Genomic DNA, 15847 nt, shown 5'->3' with positions numbered 1-15847 from the left:
CCTGCTATTTATGCAAACAAACTCAATGGAGAGAACATGATGGGAAATGCACATTAAAATAAGACTATTCTGCGTTTGCTCTTGTAGAGTCCCTGAAACTGTTAGAGAACTTGAAAAAGTCACATGATAAAGTTTTAATTTCCTGGCAAGACATCTTGTTTTTCTTGTTATTTAAGATAATGAATTTTGGATAACAAGTCCTGGCTCATAACATGTGGGGCCAGTTACAGAACTCAAAAGTCTCAACATCTGACCAAACGGCTCAAATCAACCCTCAAAATCTAATATTTTTAGAACCATTTAACCTCCTTTTACCTCTATGTCAATAGTCCCCTGATGGCAGGGAAAAATGCTTTCAGCTATCTCAAAACTGCTCATGTATTTGTATTTGGCACTAAAACTATGGGGCGGGCCTTGCAAGGGAGGCATGGGAATGTGTCAAGGGAGGCGTGAGCTGTGTGGTTTTGTTTTCTGTGAAGAGCTGTGGCGGTCAGCCCCAGGTGGCTGGGGCTCCTGCCGAAAGGCTGTGCACACTCAAGAGGAGGGGAAAAGGGACAGCTGCAGCTCCGCCACCAAGGCTTGGGCTCTCTTTGACCCCCAATCCCCCACTAGGAGGCAGCAGAGCGTTGGCTGTCAGCCCCAGGGTCCCAGCAGCAGTGCAGAAGTACGGGTGGCAACAGGGCGCTAAGTTTGCTGTGAAAAGTGATATTGGCAAATAGCACTTTTCACATTCCCACCCTTATTTCTGCGCTGCTGCTGCTGGCAGCGCTGCCTTCGGAGCTGGGCACCTAGTCAGGTTATAGGTTATGTTATAGGTTCTTGGACATATGTGAACTAATTTTATATGGCATGAATAAAGGCATTTTATCTGTACACAGGCAACTGAACAAAATAAAAGATATGCTCTAGTATCTACAGATACTTAGTCAAGCTATAAAAGCAATAAAACACTGCACCATTGCATGAAAACTTGCAGACATACACCACTTTTTGTCCGAGGGCATAGAAAGGCAAACTATACTTTCCAGGCTACCGACAGTATTAATTTCTCAGCTAAGTAAAAGCAAAGGACAAAGTAATCCTGAACAGGAAAAGTGGGTTCATGAAGTTCTGAAACACAAAGGGGTCTCAGCTGTCTACTAGACAGAATCTGACTCAGATCCATGAAAAGCAGGAACACGCACAAAGATCGTAAGTGTGCTTTAATGGAACAATACTAATGGCAATTAAAATTGCTCTATCTGTGGTAGTTATATTGCCTTCATTACTGCAGAATCTGTGCACTTCAATTTTTTTTTTATCCCCAACACTCCTATAAGGTTGGGAAGTATTATCATGCTCATTCTACAAGTGGGGAACTGAGGCATACAGAGTCTGTGTGACTCATCAAACCACACGCAAGAAGTCTGTGGCAAAGCAGAGAATAGAACCTGGATCTCCTAAGTTCCAAACTAGCACCCTAACCACCAGAGCACCTCTCTTCGACTCTAATTACAAGGTTAGATTCTGTCATCCATACTCATGTTGAGTGGTATGTTACTCTATGATGATATCAATGAAGCTACTTGCAGAGTACACTACTTCTTAACATGTGTACAGACAGTGACCACAAGTCCACAAACAGTGATGCATGTGGGAATTGCTTCATTCTACATCTTGAAAGAAAGTATACCAAACTATTCAGTCCTAATTTTACTTGGGCCGTGTCTGTTATCTTATGTGCTCAAAAAAAATTGCTTGTTAATGCTATAATTAAAGGCTTCTAATCAGAAAGTAAATTCTACAAACCAACCGAAAGTGATTGACATTTTTAGTGCCTATACATAGCCAAACAAAATGAAACCATCAAACCATTTAAGACAGGCTAATGAAGGCAGGACTCCTTGGACAATATCTGCAGAACATACCTACTTCTGTTGCACATGTTACCAACCACCTCACCATCTCCCGCCGCCGCCAATTCAATGTTGACAATGTCATCCGCATCACCTATTTAAAAACAAACAAACATTTGATGGACACTTACGACAAAATAATTCTGCTACAAAGCTGAGACAGCACACAAACAATTACGAATCTGAGTTAGTTAGATATAGAGCTGACTGAAAAATTGCAAAAAATCCTACCAAAAATGGTCATTTTTTGGTTCAAATTTCAAAGATTTGAAAAATGCTGACCAGTTCTATTGGAAGGACAGATTATTTTTAGAACGATATTCTCCGTCACACAATAAAACTGCAGCTCTTTTAAGGTAAGATTTTCCCTCAAAAGTAACCAAATGCTTCATTACAAAAATAAGACTTCATAGATATTTAGGCCAGAAGGGACCATTATGATCATCTAGTCTGACCTCCTGCACAATGCAGGCCACAGAATTTCACCCACCACTCCTAAAAAAGACCTCACACCTATATCTGTGCTATTGAAGTCCTCAAATTGTAGTTTGAAGACCTCAAGGAGCAGAGAATCCTCCAGCAAGTGACCCGTGCCCCATGCTACAGAGGAAGGCGAAAAACCTCCAGGGCCTTCCAATCTGCCCTGGAGGAAAATTCCTTCCCGACCCCAAATATGGCGATCAGCTAAACCCTGAGCATATGGGCAAGATTCATCAGCCAGATACTACAGAAAATTCTTTCCCGGGTAACTTGGATCTTACCCCATCTAAAAACCCATCACAGGCCATTGGGCCTATTTACCATGAATATTTAATTACCAAAACCATGTTATCCCATCATACCATCTCCTCCATAAACTTATCGAGTTTAATCTTAAAGCAAGATAGATCTTTTGCCCCCACTACTTCCCTCGGAAGGCTATTCCAAAACTTCACTCCTCTGATGGTTAGAAACCTTCGTCTAATTTCTAATCTAAATTTCCTAGTGGCCAGTTTATATCCATTTGTTCTTGTGTCCACATTGGTACTGAGTTTAAATAATTCCTCTCCCTCTCTGGTATTTATCCCTCTGATATATTTATAGAGAGCAATCATATCTCCCCTCAACCTTCTTTTAGTTAGGCTAAACAAGCCAAGCTCCCTGAGTCTCCTTTCATAAGACAAGTTTTCCATTCCTCGGATCATCCCAGTAGCCCTTCTCTGTACCTGTTCCAGTTTGAATTCATCCTTCTTAAACATGGGAGACCAGAACTGCACACAGTATTCCAGGTGAGGTCTCACCAGTGCCTTATATAATGGTACTAAAACCTCCTTATCCCTACTGGAAATACCTCTCCTGATGCATCCCAAGATGACATTAGCTTTTTTCACAGCCATATCACATTGGCAGCTCATAGTCATCCTATGATCAACCAATACTCCAAGGTCCTTTTCCTCCTCCGTTACTTCTAGTTGATGCGTCCCTAGCTTATAACTAAAATTCTTGTTATTAATCCCTAAATGCATGACCTTACACTTCTCACTATTAAATTTCATCCTATTCCTATTACTCCAGTTTACAAGGTCATCCAGATCCTCCTGTAGGGTATCCCTGTCCTTCTCTAAATTAGCAATACCTCCCAGCTTTGTATCATCTGCAAACTTTATTAGCACACTCCCACTTTTTGTGCCCAGGTCAGTAATAAAAAGATTAAATAAGATTGGTCCCAAAACTGATCCTTGAGGAACTCCACTGGTAACCTCCCTCCAACTTGACAGTTCACCTTTCAGTAGGACCCGTTGTAGTCTCCCCTTTAACCAATTCCCTATCCACCTTTCAATTTTCCTATTGATGCCCATCTTATCCAATTTAACTAATAATTCCCCATGTGGCACAGTATCAAACGCCTTACTAAAATCTAAGTAAATTAGATCCACTGCGTTTCCTTTATCTAAAAAATCTGTTACTCTCTCAAAGAAGGAGATCAGGTTGGTTTGGCACGATCTACCTTTTGTAAAACCATGTTGTATTTTGTCCCATTTACCATTGACTTCAATGTCCTTAACTACCTTCTCCTTCAAAATTTTTTCCAAGACCTTGCATACTACAGATGTCAAACTAACAGGCCTATAATTACTTGGATCACTTTTTTTCCCTTTCTTAAAAATAGGAACTATGTTAGCAATTCTCCAATCATACGGTACAACCCCTGAGTTTACAGATTCATTAAAAATTCTTGCTAATGGGCTTGCAATTTCTTGTGCCAATTCTTTTAATATTCTTGGATGAAGATTATCTGGGCCCCCCGATTTAGTCCCATTAAGCTGTTTGAGTTTCGCTTCTACCTCAGATATGGTGATGTCTACCTCCATATCCTCATTCCCATTTATCATGCTACCATTATCCCTAAGATCCTCTTTAGTCTTATTAAAGACTGAGGCAAAGTATTTGTTTAGATATTGGGCCATGCCTAGATTATCCTTGACCTCCACTCCATCCTCAGTTTTTAGCGGTCCCACTTCTTCTTTCTTTGTTTTCTTCCTATTTATATGACTATAGAACCTTTTACTATTGGTTTTAATTCCCTTTGCAAGGTCCAACTCTACTTGACTTTTAGCCTGTCTCACTTTATCCCTACATATTCTGACCTCAATAAGGTAGCTTTCCTTACTGATCCCTCCCTTCTTCCACTCCCTATATGCTTTCTGCTTTTTCTTAATTACCTCTCTAAGATGCTTGCTCATCCAGCTTGGTCTACAACTCCTGCCTATGAATTTTTTCCCCTTTCTTGGGATGCAGGCTTCCGATAGCTTCTGCAGCTTTAATTTAAAATAATCCCAGGCCTCCTCTACCTTTAAACCCATAAATTCTTCAGTCCAATCCACTTCCCTAACTAATTTCCTTAATTTTTGAAAGTCAGCCCTTTTGAAATCAAAAACCCTAGTTGCAGATTTATTTTTGTTAATCCTTCCATTCAGTTTGAACTGAATTAGCTCATGATCACTTGAGCCAAGATTATCCCCTACAACCATTTCCTCTATGAGGTCCTCATTACTCACCAAGACCAAATCTAAAATGGCATCCCCTCTAGTCGGTTCAGCAACTACTTGCTGAAGGAATCCATCAGCTATCGCATCTAGGAAAATCTGAGCCCTATTATTATTACTAGCACTCGTCCTCCAGTCTATATCTGGGAAGTTAAAGTCTCCCATGATCACACAGTTTCCATTAGTATTTACTTTATTAAAAACATTAAAAAGGGCTCTATCCATATCCAAATTAGATCCCGGCGGTCTATAGCACACCCCAAGCACTATCCCAGGGGAGGCTCTAATAGTTTTCTTCCCCAATTTAATTGTTGCCCAGACAGACTCAGTCATATCCATTTCATCGCTTCTTATTTCTTTACATTCTATCTCATCATTGATATACAGACTTAGGGTCCTCAAGTAGAAAAAATGGTGTTTAAAATGGATGATATATATGCCTATTTTGGGTAGGCTAGCCATGAACTTTTTTCCTTAGACCCTTAGTATTGCCTTTCACTTGACCGCAGTGATACATACTAGTAGTATTTATTGCGATCTGCTCTGCTGCTTAATTCTGCCAAGTCTCCAGTGATTGTTTCTGTTTTCAGAATCAATAATGATTTGACTCATCTATCAGAATTAAACCTCAATTTAAAGAAGCTCAACACTAACATGATCAAAATTCCAGTAAAGGTGACTTATCTGGTTTTTAAAGGTAGTACCTCCATATTTCAAATGCATTTGCAAATAGGCTGTTTCTTTCTCTCTCATTTTTATATTTAAATGTGATTGTTCCAGTAAGAACTGTAACTAATTTTGTGAAGGACTGTTCTAGTACAAGCAAGTAACTATGGCTGAGTAAACTGGGGAGATGAATCCAGCTCTTATGACTACACCATATAAGATAGGAACACATCCCTGGGTAGTGTCAATTTCACAAAGCATTCTATCAGTATTTGTTATACAGCATTCAACTAACTAGTATCGTAGAGGTCTCTTTTTTAGATGTGCATATAGAATTACACACACTTCTGAAGCCATAACACCCATCAGTTCCAGGGAGGTCATTACTGTATGATGTGTATTCCAGTGTAGTATTTCTATTGCCACAAGGATTTTTAAATAGCTTTCTTCTAGACGGAAAGCTCTGAGTATCTAGAAATGCTCCAAGGTCACCTTCCCCTCTTGCTCAGTCAAAACTGTGTGTGATTTCTACCAGTTTTTCCTGAACCCAGTGTCTGGAATAAGGTACATGTTTATGAGAGCGCGTTCGCTCATTCCTGCTATGAAGATGCCTTGGTAAGCCAATCATCCAAATAAGGATACATATGGATACCCTGACATCTCAAGCATGCTGTCACTCGAAAAGGCACTTTCTGCATCATCCTGAGTATTCACACAGACCAAATGGAAGAACTTTGCATTGATAATGATCTCTTCCCACAACCAACCCCAGGTATTTTCAGTGTACATATCTGCTTGAGATGTGAAAATAAACATCCTGTAAATCAATCAAGAGCCACAAACCAATCTTGGACAGAGAGGGAGAGGACGACAGAGGCTAGGATACGGATATGGAATTTGAACTTCCTGATGAAAAAGCTTTGAGCTTCCGAAGGTCTAGAATGGGTTGAAGACCAACATCGCTGTTTAGGATGAGAAGTACCTGAAATAAAATGCCATCCCTGGAAACTCTTTAGGAACTTTCTCTATTGCGCCCACCAACTCTAGCAGTGAATGAACTTCTGATCTTAGCAAGTTCTTCTGATAAGAATCCCTGAAGAGGGATGGGGAAGAAGAGCTGGGGTGGGAGGGATTTGTTTAGAATTGAATGGAGTAATCCTGCTGGGCAGTCTCCAGGTTTCATCAGTCCATGGTGAAAGTACTCCAGGTATCTAAGAAACAGGACAGATTGTTTCCAAATGAAGAGGAGGCAGCTCAGTAGGTGGCTTAAATCTGGTCTGAGGTTGAGCATCCCAATCAAACCTGAGGATGAGAGGCTGGTGGAGAGGAAGATGACGCAGCAGATGTCCTTCCAGTTTATGACATGTATGCTATGCTTCTCTGCTGATGCAAAATAGGGGGCTGTTGTTGGAAGTGCTTTCTTTGAAATTAATAGGAAGCAGAGGTTGGGTATGGCTGTCTCTGCTATTGGAATGTTGGTAATACAAATCTCTTCTTAGGGGATTGAGAAATCCCTAGAGACTTTGCAGCCAACTTGGTGTATTTCAATTTATCTACAACTGTGTCTGTTCTAGAGCTAAACAAATCAAGTCTTCTACCTTGGTTCTTGTTCCAAAAATAGTCCAAATGTAATCATGAATGGTGCCTCAATGTAACCATAGATACTACAGCTTTAGATGCAAAGTATGCTTAGCAATTGACCAACCTTTGATAATAAGGGGTTTGGGCCACTTTTCCTTAGATCTGGTACAGATTGTGCAAAGTGCACTGTTTCCCCCTCTCCCCCAGATAACACTGGTATCTGGACACTACCACCTGGCAGTTATAGACTCAGACATGACTTCCTGCACAATGCAGGCCACAGAATCTCACCCACCCACTCCTGCAATAAACCTTTCACCTATGTCTGAGCTATTGAAGTCCTCAAATCTTGGTTTAAAGACTTCAAGGTGCAGAGAATCCTCTAGCAGGTGACCCGTGCCCAATGCTACAGAGGAAGGCGAAACCCCCCCAGGGCCTCTTCCAATCTGCCCTGGAGGAAAATTCCTTCCCAACCCCAAATATGGCGATCAGCTGAACCCTGAGCATGTGGGCAAGATTCACCAGTCAGATACCCAGGAAAGAATTCTCTGTAGTAACTCAGATCCCACCCCATCTAACATCCCATCACAGGCCACTGGGCCTATTTACCATGAATAGTTAAAGATCAATTAATTGCCAAAATCATATTCTCCCATCATACCATCTCCTCCATAAATTTATCGAGTTTAATCTTGAAGCCAGATAGGTCTTTTGCCCCCACTGCTTCCCTTGGAAGGCTATTCCAGAACTTCACTCCTCTGATGGTTAGAAACCTTCATCTAATTTCAAGTCTAAACTTCCCGATGGCCAGTTTATATCCATTTGTTCTTGTGTCCACACTGGTACTGAGCTTAAATAATTCCTCTCCCTCTCCGGTATTTATCCCTCTGATATATTTATAGAGAGCAGTCATATGTCCCTATAATCTTCTTTTGGTTAAGCTAAACAAGCCAAGCTCCTTGAGTCTCCTTTCATAAGACAGGTTTTCCATTCCTTGGATCATCCTAGTAGCCCTTCTCTGTACCTGTTCCAGTTTGAATTCATCCTTCTTAAACATGGGAGACCAGAACTGCACACAGTATTCCAGATGAGGTCTCACCAGTGCCTTGTATAACAATACTAACACCTCCTTATCTCTACTGGAAATACCTCGCCTGATGCATCCCAGACCACATTAGCTTTTTTCATGGCCATATCATATTGGCGGCTCATAGTCATCCTAGGGTCAACCAATACTCCAAGGTCCTTTTCCTCCTCCGTTACCACTGTAATTCTTAATGTGGCAGAGGAGACAGTCTTTCTACCGAGGGTTTCCCTTCTTACCCTTTCAATCCAAAGGGGGTAGAGCAGACTTGATCTTTTAGCTCTTTGATAGTGGGAGCTGCCACTCAACGAATAATAGCTGTATGGGTCTGGAAGAATTCAAAGCCCTCAGGAATCAGAGAGGTAACTTGTCTGCTTTCTTAGAAATTGCTGGTCCAGATGTTGGGTTTAACCAGGTATTTTTTGCAAGCCTATAATAAAACCATCTAGAATTGGCAGGGTAATCTTGCTCCTAGAGGGTAAACAACTGTGTCATCAACTATGTGTTGTAGTTTTGTTTAAAGTTACCAAAGGGAAGTTTAAGGTAGTCACCATTCCCTCTATGAGTTAATGGCAATGGAGCAAATCCTCTGGTGAGGAACAGGATTAGACATCCATATCTACTTTCGAGGTTCAACAGGCCTCTAGTTCTTCAGACAGTGTATCCAGGACAAGTAAAGAAGACTGTTCCCTTGATATTAGCAAGAGTTAGATATCCAGGCAGGATGGTCCCAGTGCAGGGCATTTCACTCCAACTCTTTGGAAGATGGCTCCCTTTTTGCCAGCTTCCTTTAGCCCTTTTAAATTCATGGCAATGCCTACTAGAAGGAGAATTCGGCCACACTGCCCATGGTGGTACCTTCCCAGTTCTGCCAGTACCCAATTTAGAATTTCCTATTATAATCCCTGGGTGTGGGAGAGTGAGCTCACACAATCTGAAAGGTTGGAACTGAGTCTCAATAATGCTCTCTAGATTTCTTGATCCATTCCATGTGAGGGGAAGGGCAAATAAAGCTATCTGGCTGGACATGGCCTGATTTCGAATTGGAGGAAGTTTCCAAGGGTGATAGTGGTTTGGTTAAGTGAAAAGCTGAAAGGGGGTGAGATGTTTCCCCGGGACACCAGTAGAAGTCCAAGGGGGAGGATCCTTTATCTCTCAGGAGGTTTGCATAGCTAAGCAAACTTGTTCAGCCTTGAAAGATTTCTCTCTTTCTTTCCTGGAGAAGGAGGAACCTGCCTCACTGCATATGCTTTTTATTTTTACCTTCAAGTACAGAGGATAACGTATACAGTGCTGCACGAAGGGCCTCTTCTGATCGCAGGAAATATCAGGTGCCTTATCAGGCTTCAAGCACAGAACCAATGACAATGGATCTCGGGCAGGGTGGTCCAATATATAGAGTTGGCTTTCCATACCACCCTTTGCTGTGACTCGGACTTTGGGGCCACAGCACTATGGACATACTCTTGCACCTCAGTCCGACGAACTGGAAGTCCTGGATTCTCAGAGGCAGGCCCTTGAGGACTGGCTCTTTCAGCAGAGGCTGACACCTGTAAAGCCAACTGTTTATTGCTTTGCTGGATGTGATCTTTTGCAGCATTTCCATAGACTGGCCCCTTTGGTTTGGCACCAGTCAGGGAGGCAGACGCCAGTGCCGGGACTTTGTCAAGCTCTTTAAACCACGTTGGGGACTGGAGAAGAAGCTAGTTTCCCAGCACTTGCATCATTTTGTGCTTTGGAGTTCAAGGGTTTAGTCACTAATGCTTACTGCAACAGCATAGCTTGCAGGAAATTCTGATGCTCCTGAGGATGGAGATGTTGCATATACAGCAACAAGACGAAAAACTTTCCCACTCCTCTAGAGGGCCAGACAAAGCACATCTGTGTCCAAAAGCAGAAAGCTGACAGGTAAGAGGTGCATCATCTGAACCTGGGTTTGGTTTTTTTTTTTTTTCTCCTTTAGGTTCTGACATATTGGAACCAAAAACCTGTGCCAGGCCACAAAGTCCTTAATAAAAATATCCAAGAGAAGAACAAAAGAAATGAATTAAAAGGAAGAACTCAATGCTAACTAAACAAAGGCTGTGAGAACTGTCTGTCCCAATGAATTTGTGTCCAAGGATCCCAGTCTCTCCACTACTGTGGTTCAAAGGAACTAAGGTTCTCGGAGCATTCCCCCTCTCCTCCTTTTATAGCCCTGCACTCCAACAATTGCTCCAATGGACACTGCTACTAGAAGGTTCCATCGGCCCAAACTGCACCATCTGTTGCATCCCCAAGGCCAGGAATGCAAAGAGGCCACCTGAAGAAAATATTTTTTCCCCACCAGTAATGAAATGTATGCACATAGCTTCCAAACAGGACTTCTTAAAAGAAGCAGTCCCTTGCAAACTGAAGATTCAATTGCCTCGAAGAAAATTTTTTTTTGACTGCAGCAAAATGCAAAGAAGAACCATTCACTTAGACTACAAGAGTGTACAACTGCCTCTCTGTGCTTTAGGCCACTTTTTCATCTTCTTAATGTTGGTCTGGTCTAGGTGCCACAGCAGCCCCAACATGTATGTTGAGCAGCCACAAGGGCTGGCTGCTCTAATTTAGACAGACATGCAAGTCTGCCCACTGGTTTCTCTGCAGCCCAGAATAACCAGAGCACTTAGCTCTCTGGCCATTCCTCCTCTCACCCTGAATACACTCCTATACTGTGGCTGCTTACACTAGTCTTGTACCACCACCTGTATGGTGTAAAAGGGCTGAAGCCGGTGCCACATGCTGGCCCTATATTTATCAAAGTACTATACAAATCAGTGAAGAGAAGGGGTCATGTTTGAACTTTGCCTTGCATAAGTGGGTACAATTCTCAATGGCTTCCATGGGAGCTGCACCCACCATTGCGGAACTGAATTTGGTTCAAGGACTTACAGTTTCTTACTGCAGCAATAGCTAATTTGGGGAATACCTGAAGGCCTAACTCCAAAGAAACTTTCAAAAGAGTGATGTCTGGCAAAGTGTCCATGAGTGTTGCTATTTTAAATGCATCCTGGGCAAGCTTGAAGATGTGTGATGAGGAGTGAATATTTTTCTGGATGGATTCTAACACTGTTTCCAGCCTCCGAACATCACCTGCAATGTAAAAACAAAACCACAAAACAAAGAAACAATTAGTTTACCGAAAAACATTCACTAATGGTACAGATGTTACCACTACATGTGCCAGAACTACAGCAATATAAGCAAGTTTCAGCTATACAAGTTCTCTTAGAAAGAACTAACTAAATGCACACGTGAACAGAAAACATGAAATCAAATATCCCTTCAGTGCCTGCTGATGTTAGCTCAATAAATGCTCAAAGTTCTCTTAATTTAAGAATTTTAGAACTGATTTATCCACTGCTGGGTCTTGCCATCCACATTATGCCACTGCAAAACAAATAACTTGTCTCAGACCTGAACCAGGTCTGTTTGGCTACTATCCAGCTGGTCTAGCAGCAGTGCTAGAAAACCAAGTAACAGACTTAAATTTGTTCAGTTAGTTGTTTCTTCCTCAAGTGCTTCTCAGATCAAAATTCAGACTCCTAAGCAGCAGTTTTAAATTAACTTCACTCTGTGTATGAAATACAATATTGGAAATATAGCATGTCTACTAAAAATACATATCAGCTTTATTGATAACGCTACCTTTGGCTGCTGTTAGCATAGTTGATGCCAACTCACACTGCTGGGACTCAATGTGACTTAGCGTGAACCAACGGGGATAGCGGTTTGGAACAACTGATGCAATGTGATGTGGGCGGGACATATCTCCTGATGGAGCTGTAGATTCCAATACTAGCAACCTGAAAATAGGAAAGAACATACACTCTTTTCACTCAATCATCATTATAACTAGGGTTACCTATGAGCAACCACAAAGCCACAAGAGCACTTTGGCTGCTTGTACAAAGTGTGCCCATTCAGGTGTAAAAGCTGTAGCAAACCACGTCCTTTCAACTAGACGCTAAAAGTCGGATTGCCAAAACCCTAATTTACCATTAATCACCCATATTTGACACATGATCCTTCTTAAGTATCAGTAGGAAAATTAGAATTTAGAATTACAAGCAGAATTAAGATGTTCATTACTGAGGACTGTTGCTATTCCCTCAGTGATCCAAGGGGCTGAAATCTTTCATTTCTGAGAGCTGCGGTCCAAAGACTGAAGTAGAAGTGAAAGTGGAGAAATTCACAGTGACACAAATATTTTCCAATATACTGTACATGACTTGTACATGAGTGTCCTACCACGAAACAAAGTGTGCAATGGATGACAGGGATTCTCAAACAGACTTCAGTATCTGAGTCAAAATCCAAAAGAAAATTGGACATTTTACTCCTCAACTACAATGCAACATTTTTTTTCATTTTGCTTCTTGGCACATGAGGGCTAGAAACTCTTAACATTTTATACAATAGCATATCTAGAGGAAAGACCCTAGTGTGCAGTGATTGGTAGTCATTTCTCTCTTTTGAAATTACTTCTCTGGCACCAATGCCTGATCCTGAGGCTAGAATTTCCATAGGTTTACCCTAATCTAGAACCATTTCACTAATGAAGGAAAATTTACATGCAGAAAAGTGACTACCATGGATACTGTCTGGAAGGGTTAGGAGAGTAGCTATAGCAGAAATGATCACTCGCCATGCCTCCCTCACTAAAATCCAATATGTTAGATAATCACCATTAGAAAAGATTAGATTGTAGTCATCCTGAAGGAAAACACTTATCCTCTTTTCTGTGTTCCAGATCATGAAAATTCAGGGTAAGATGTGAAAGGCTAATGAAATATTGAACGATAACCACAGAAAGAATGTAAAACCTCTCATAAAAAGATCAGTCTCTTGACAAGGGTTAAGAGACATTCTGCTTTAATTAGGCAGTCATGATGCCTTGTTGACCCATGATAGTAACAATGGATTTTGTCCCAGTTCCAATGCTACTGTCTTGATGATTGGTCAACTCTTTCCTTATGTTCCCCCTCTTCTAATTCCCCTCTATTCCCTTTCCTCCCATGACACTTCCTCTCTCCTCTCTACTTGAACAATAGAGGCCCAAATGTGGCTGTGCTGAGCCTTGATGCATTGTCTCCCTTTTGGCCAGCTTCTCTACCTTTTCCAAACTACTGCTCCAAACACTACAAAAGCGTATGAGACACCTCAGTGATTTGGAATGCCCTGTCCCTATTCCGGGAGTGCTCTTTGTAGACACAGCTAGACTCCAGTCACCATTCAGGGAGGCAGGACAAATCACATGCCTCCCTCCCACCAACGAAACAACTCCAACTAAGTCATCCTTTTTCATCTCCCTCCCACTAGACATCAGACATGCTTGGATCCCCAGCCCCTGGCCCAACATGGACCTCAGCCCAATCTCCCCTTCAGCTGGGACAGACTCCCTCCAATAATCCTAAAAACGTACTGGTTCATGGCTCCAAAAATCTGGTTATCCTACTTTGGGCTCAAGGTTGTTACTATTTTTTGTACTCAGTTGAATATTTATTTATTTTTGAAGGGAATGAAATGGGAAGAGGAAGGAAACTGGCATCTCTCCAGTCAGGAAAGGATCTTCGAAATCCACTGCATTGAGACATTAGGTGATGAATTAATTGGTTCAAGAAGAAATGTATTACAATACCAGTCACAAGCTTTTGGGCTTAAAAAAAAATGTACCTCTGTTCTTTAGGTAATTGCAGGAGGGTATTTTGCTTCCTCACTAAGACTATAGAATCTATTTGTAAAACCATTGAGGTTTTACAGACATGTCATTCCGTTCTCTGCAGGTTCCTGAAACATACAAGAGCAACTTCAAGATCTTAGAGAATGGAAAATGTCATCCTGAGCCTATTGAAGGGTATTTACACTGTGTGTACACACACACACACAGCTACGTGGCGGTAGTGAAGTATAAAGTGATCACGACAAGATTTCACAAAAGCTGTCTGTTTCATGCTCTTTGTCTGGTTGCTGTCATTCATAACCTATTATTCAGTTCTACATTTTCTGCATGTAATAGTTGGGAGTACTCTTGTGTACCCAAGTCATTTTTTCCCCTTTCTTTCTTCCCCTTTACCTGACAAAATTTACTAATTGAAGAGTTTGCTTATTTATTTATATTTATATATAGCTAAATATAAATAAATATAATTTATAAATATTTATATATATAATTTATATTTATATAATATATAAATATAAATAAATAAACAAACTCTTCAATTAGTATATTTTGTCAGGTAAAGGGGAAGAAAGAAAGGGGAAAAAATGACTTGGGTACACAAGAGTACTCCCAACTATTACATGCAGAAAATGTAGAACTGAATAATAGGTTATGAATGACAGCAACCAGACAAAGAGCATGAAACAGACAGCTTTTGTGAAATCTTGTCGTGATCACTTTATACTTCACTACCGCCACGTAGCTTCCCTCTCTGCAAGCCCAATGTAAAAAGGTGAACTGCATGCTCACACATGTTATTTTTGATGGATTATAAAACAGCAGAGTAACAGTCAAAACTGCAGCAGATCTGAAGGCCTCAATTAGATCCAGTCACGCATATTTATTAATTATTCTTTACTTTTTCAAATCTCATTTTTAAAAAGCAATGAATTATTTAACAAGATTTTAGCTGAAACTGCCTTCTGATTAAACATGACCTAAAACAGACTCCTCCCAAAATCCAGACAAAAAAAATCCATTCCTAATTTGGGCCCAAATTCTGCTCTCACTATGCACAGAAAACTCAATGAAGTCCAAAAAAAGTTCATAATGCCCTTTGATAAAGAAAGTGTGCTAAAAGAAGGTTAACTCACCTGCAGTTTGAGTTCTCCAAGTAGATTGCCTCTGCAGATCCTCATTCTCACGCTATGAAGCTTGGTGCTGCAAACTGAGAAACCATCTAGAGAGCAGTGGCTGTTGAGGGTAGCACGAAGTCCCGTGCAGACCCAAGTATACAGAAAGGACACTGGCTCTAACTCCCCTCCATTCCTTTCTGCCCATTCAGTATATTAAAGGACAACTCCAGAAAATGGAGAAGGAGAGTGGGTGATTGTGAATATGCAGAGGCAGGATACCGAGAACTCCAGTTACAGGTAAGTAACCCTTTCTATCTAGAATTGACTGTGAAAACTTTTGTGCATGGGAGACTGACTCGTAGTCACACCATCTAGAGACAGGGCTAAGTACTTAAGACTCCGTTGAAAATATCAGCTTTAGTGAATAATGAAGCACAGCTCTCCTGAATAACGCTGCACTCCTAAATTGAGAGCAGCGTTGCACGAAGGTGTGACTTGGATTCTATGCAGCAGCTTTAAAGATTTCAAGGTTAAGAAATATTTTCATCATTTCAGGAATATCGTCTGAAATCTAGTGGAATAAGCCATATCCTATCTGCTAGTCAACTAGTCATTCTGCTTTCCGGAAGGAATCATAGCCATGGCATCATCATATAAAATTTAAATCTTCAGCTAAGTATATTTGTTTTTCTCAAGTTAATATAAAATAAGCTTCTCTTTGGGTTTGTATCAGGAGTTAGAAATATTTTCCCTCATATCACTGAGGTACT

The 15847-nt window shown here is 41.0% G+C and overlaps 1 protein-coding gene across 1 annotated transcript in view; it reads right to left on the bottom strand.

Moving 5' to 3' along the window:
* Positions 1-15847, bottom strand: part of ZSWIM6 (zinc finger SWIM-type containing 6) — a 167365-nt gene that overhangs the window by 2774 nt on the left and 148744 nt on the right. The window contains exons 11-13 of the mRNA XM_048850294.2: positions 11928-12085; positions 11209-11372; positions 1908-1989 (exon numbers count right to left, since the gene is read on the bottom strand). Of these exons, the coding sequence (XP_048706251.1) occupies positions 1908-1989; positions 11209-11372; positions 11928-12085 (404 nt within the window). The remainder of the gene's footprint in view (positions 1-1907; positions 1990-11208; positions 11373-11927; positions 12086-15847) is intronic.

Source organism: Caretta caretta, chromosome 5, assembly GCF_965140235.1.
Source record: "Caretta caretta isolate rCarCar2 chromosome 5, rCarCar1.hap1, whole genome shotgun sequence".
Classification (NCBI taxonomy): domain Eukaryota; kingdom Metazoa; phylum Chordata; order Testudines; family Cheloniidae; genus Caretta; species Caretta caretta.
The sequence above is the reverse complement of the archived record's forward strand: the minus strand, read 5'-3'. Positions and strand labels throughout refer to the sequence as shown.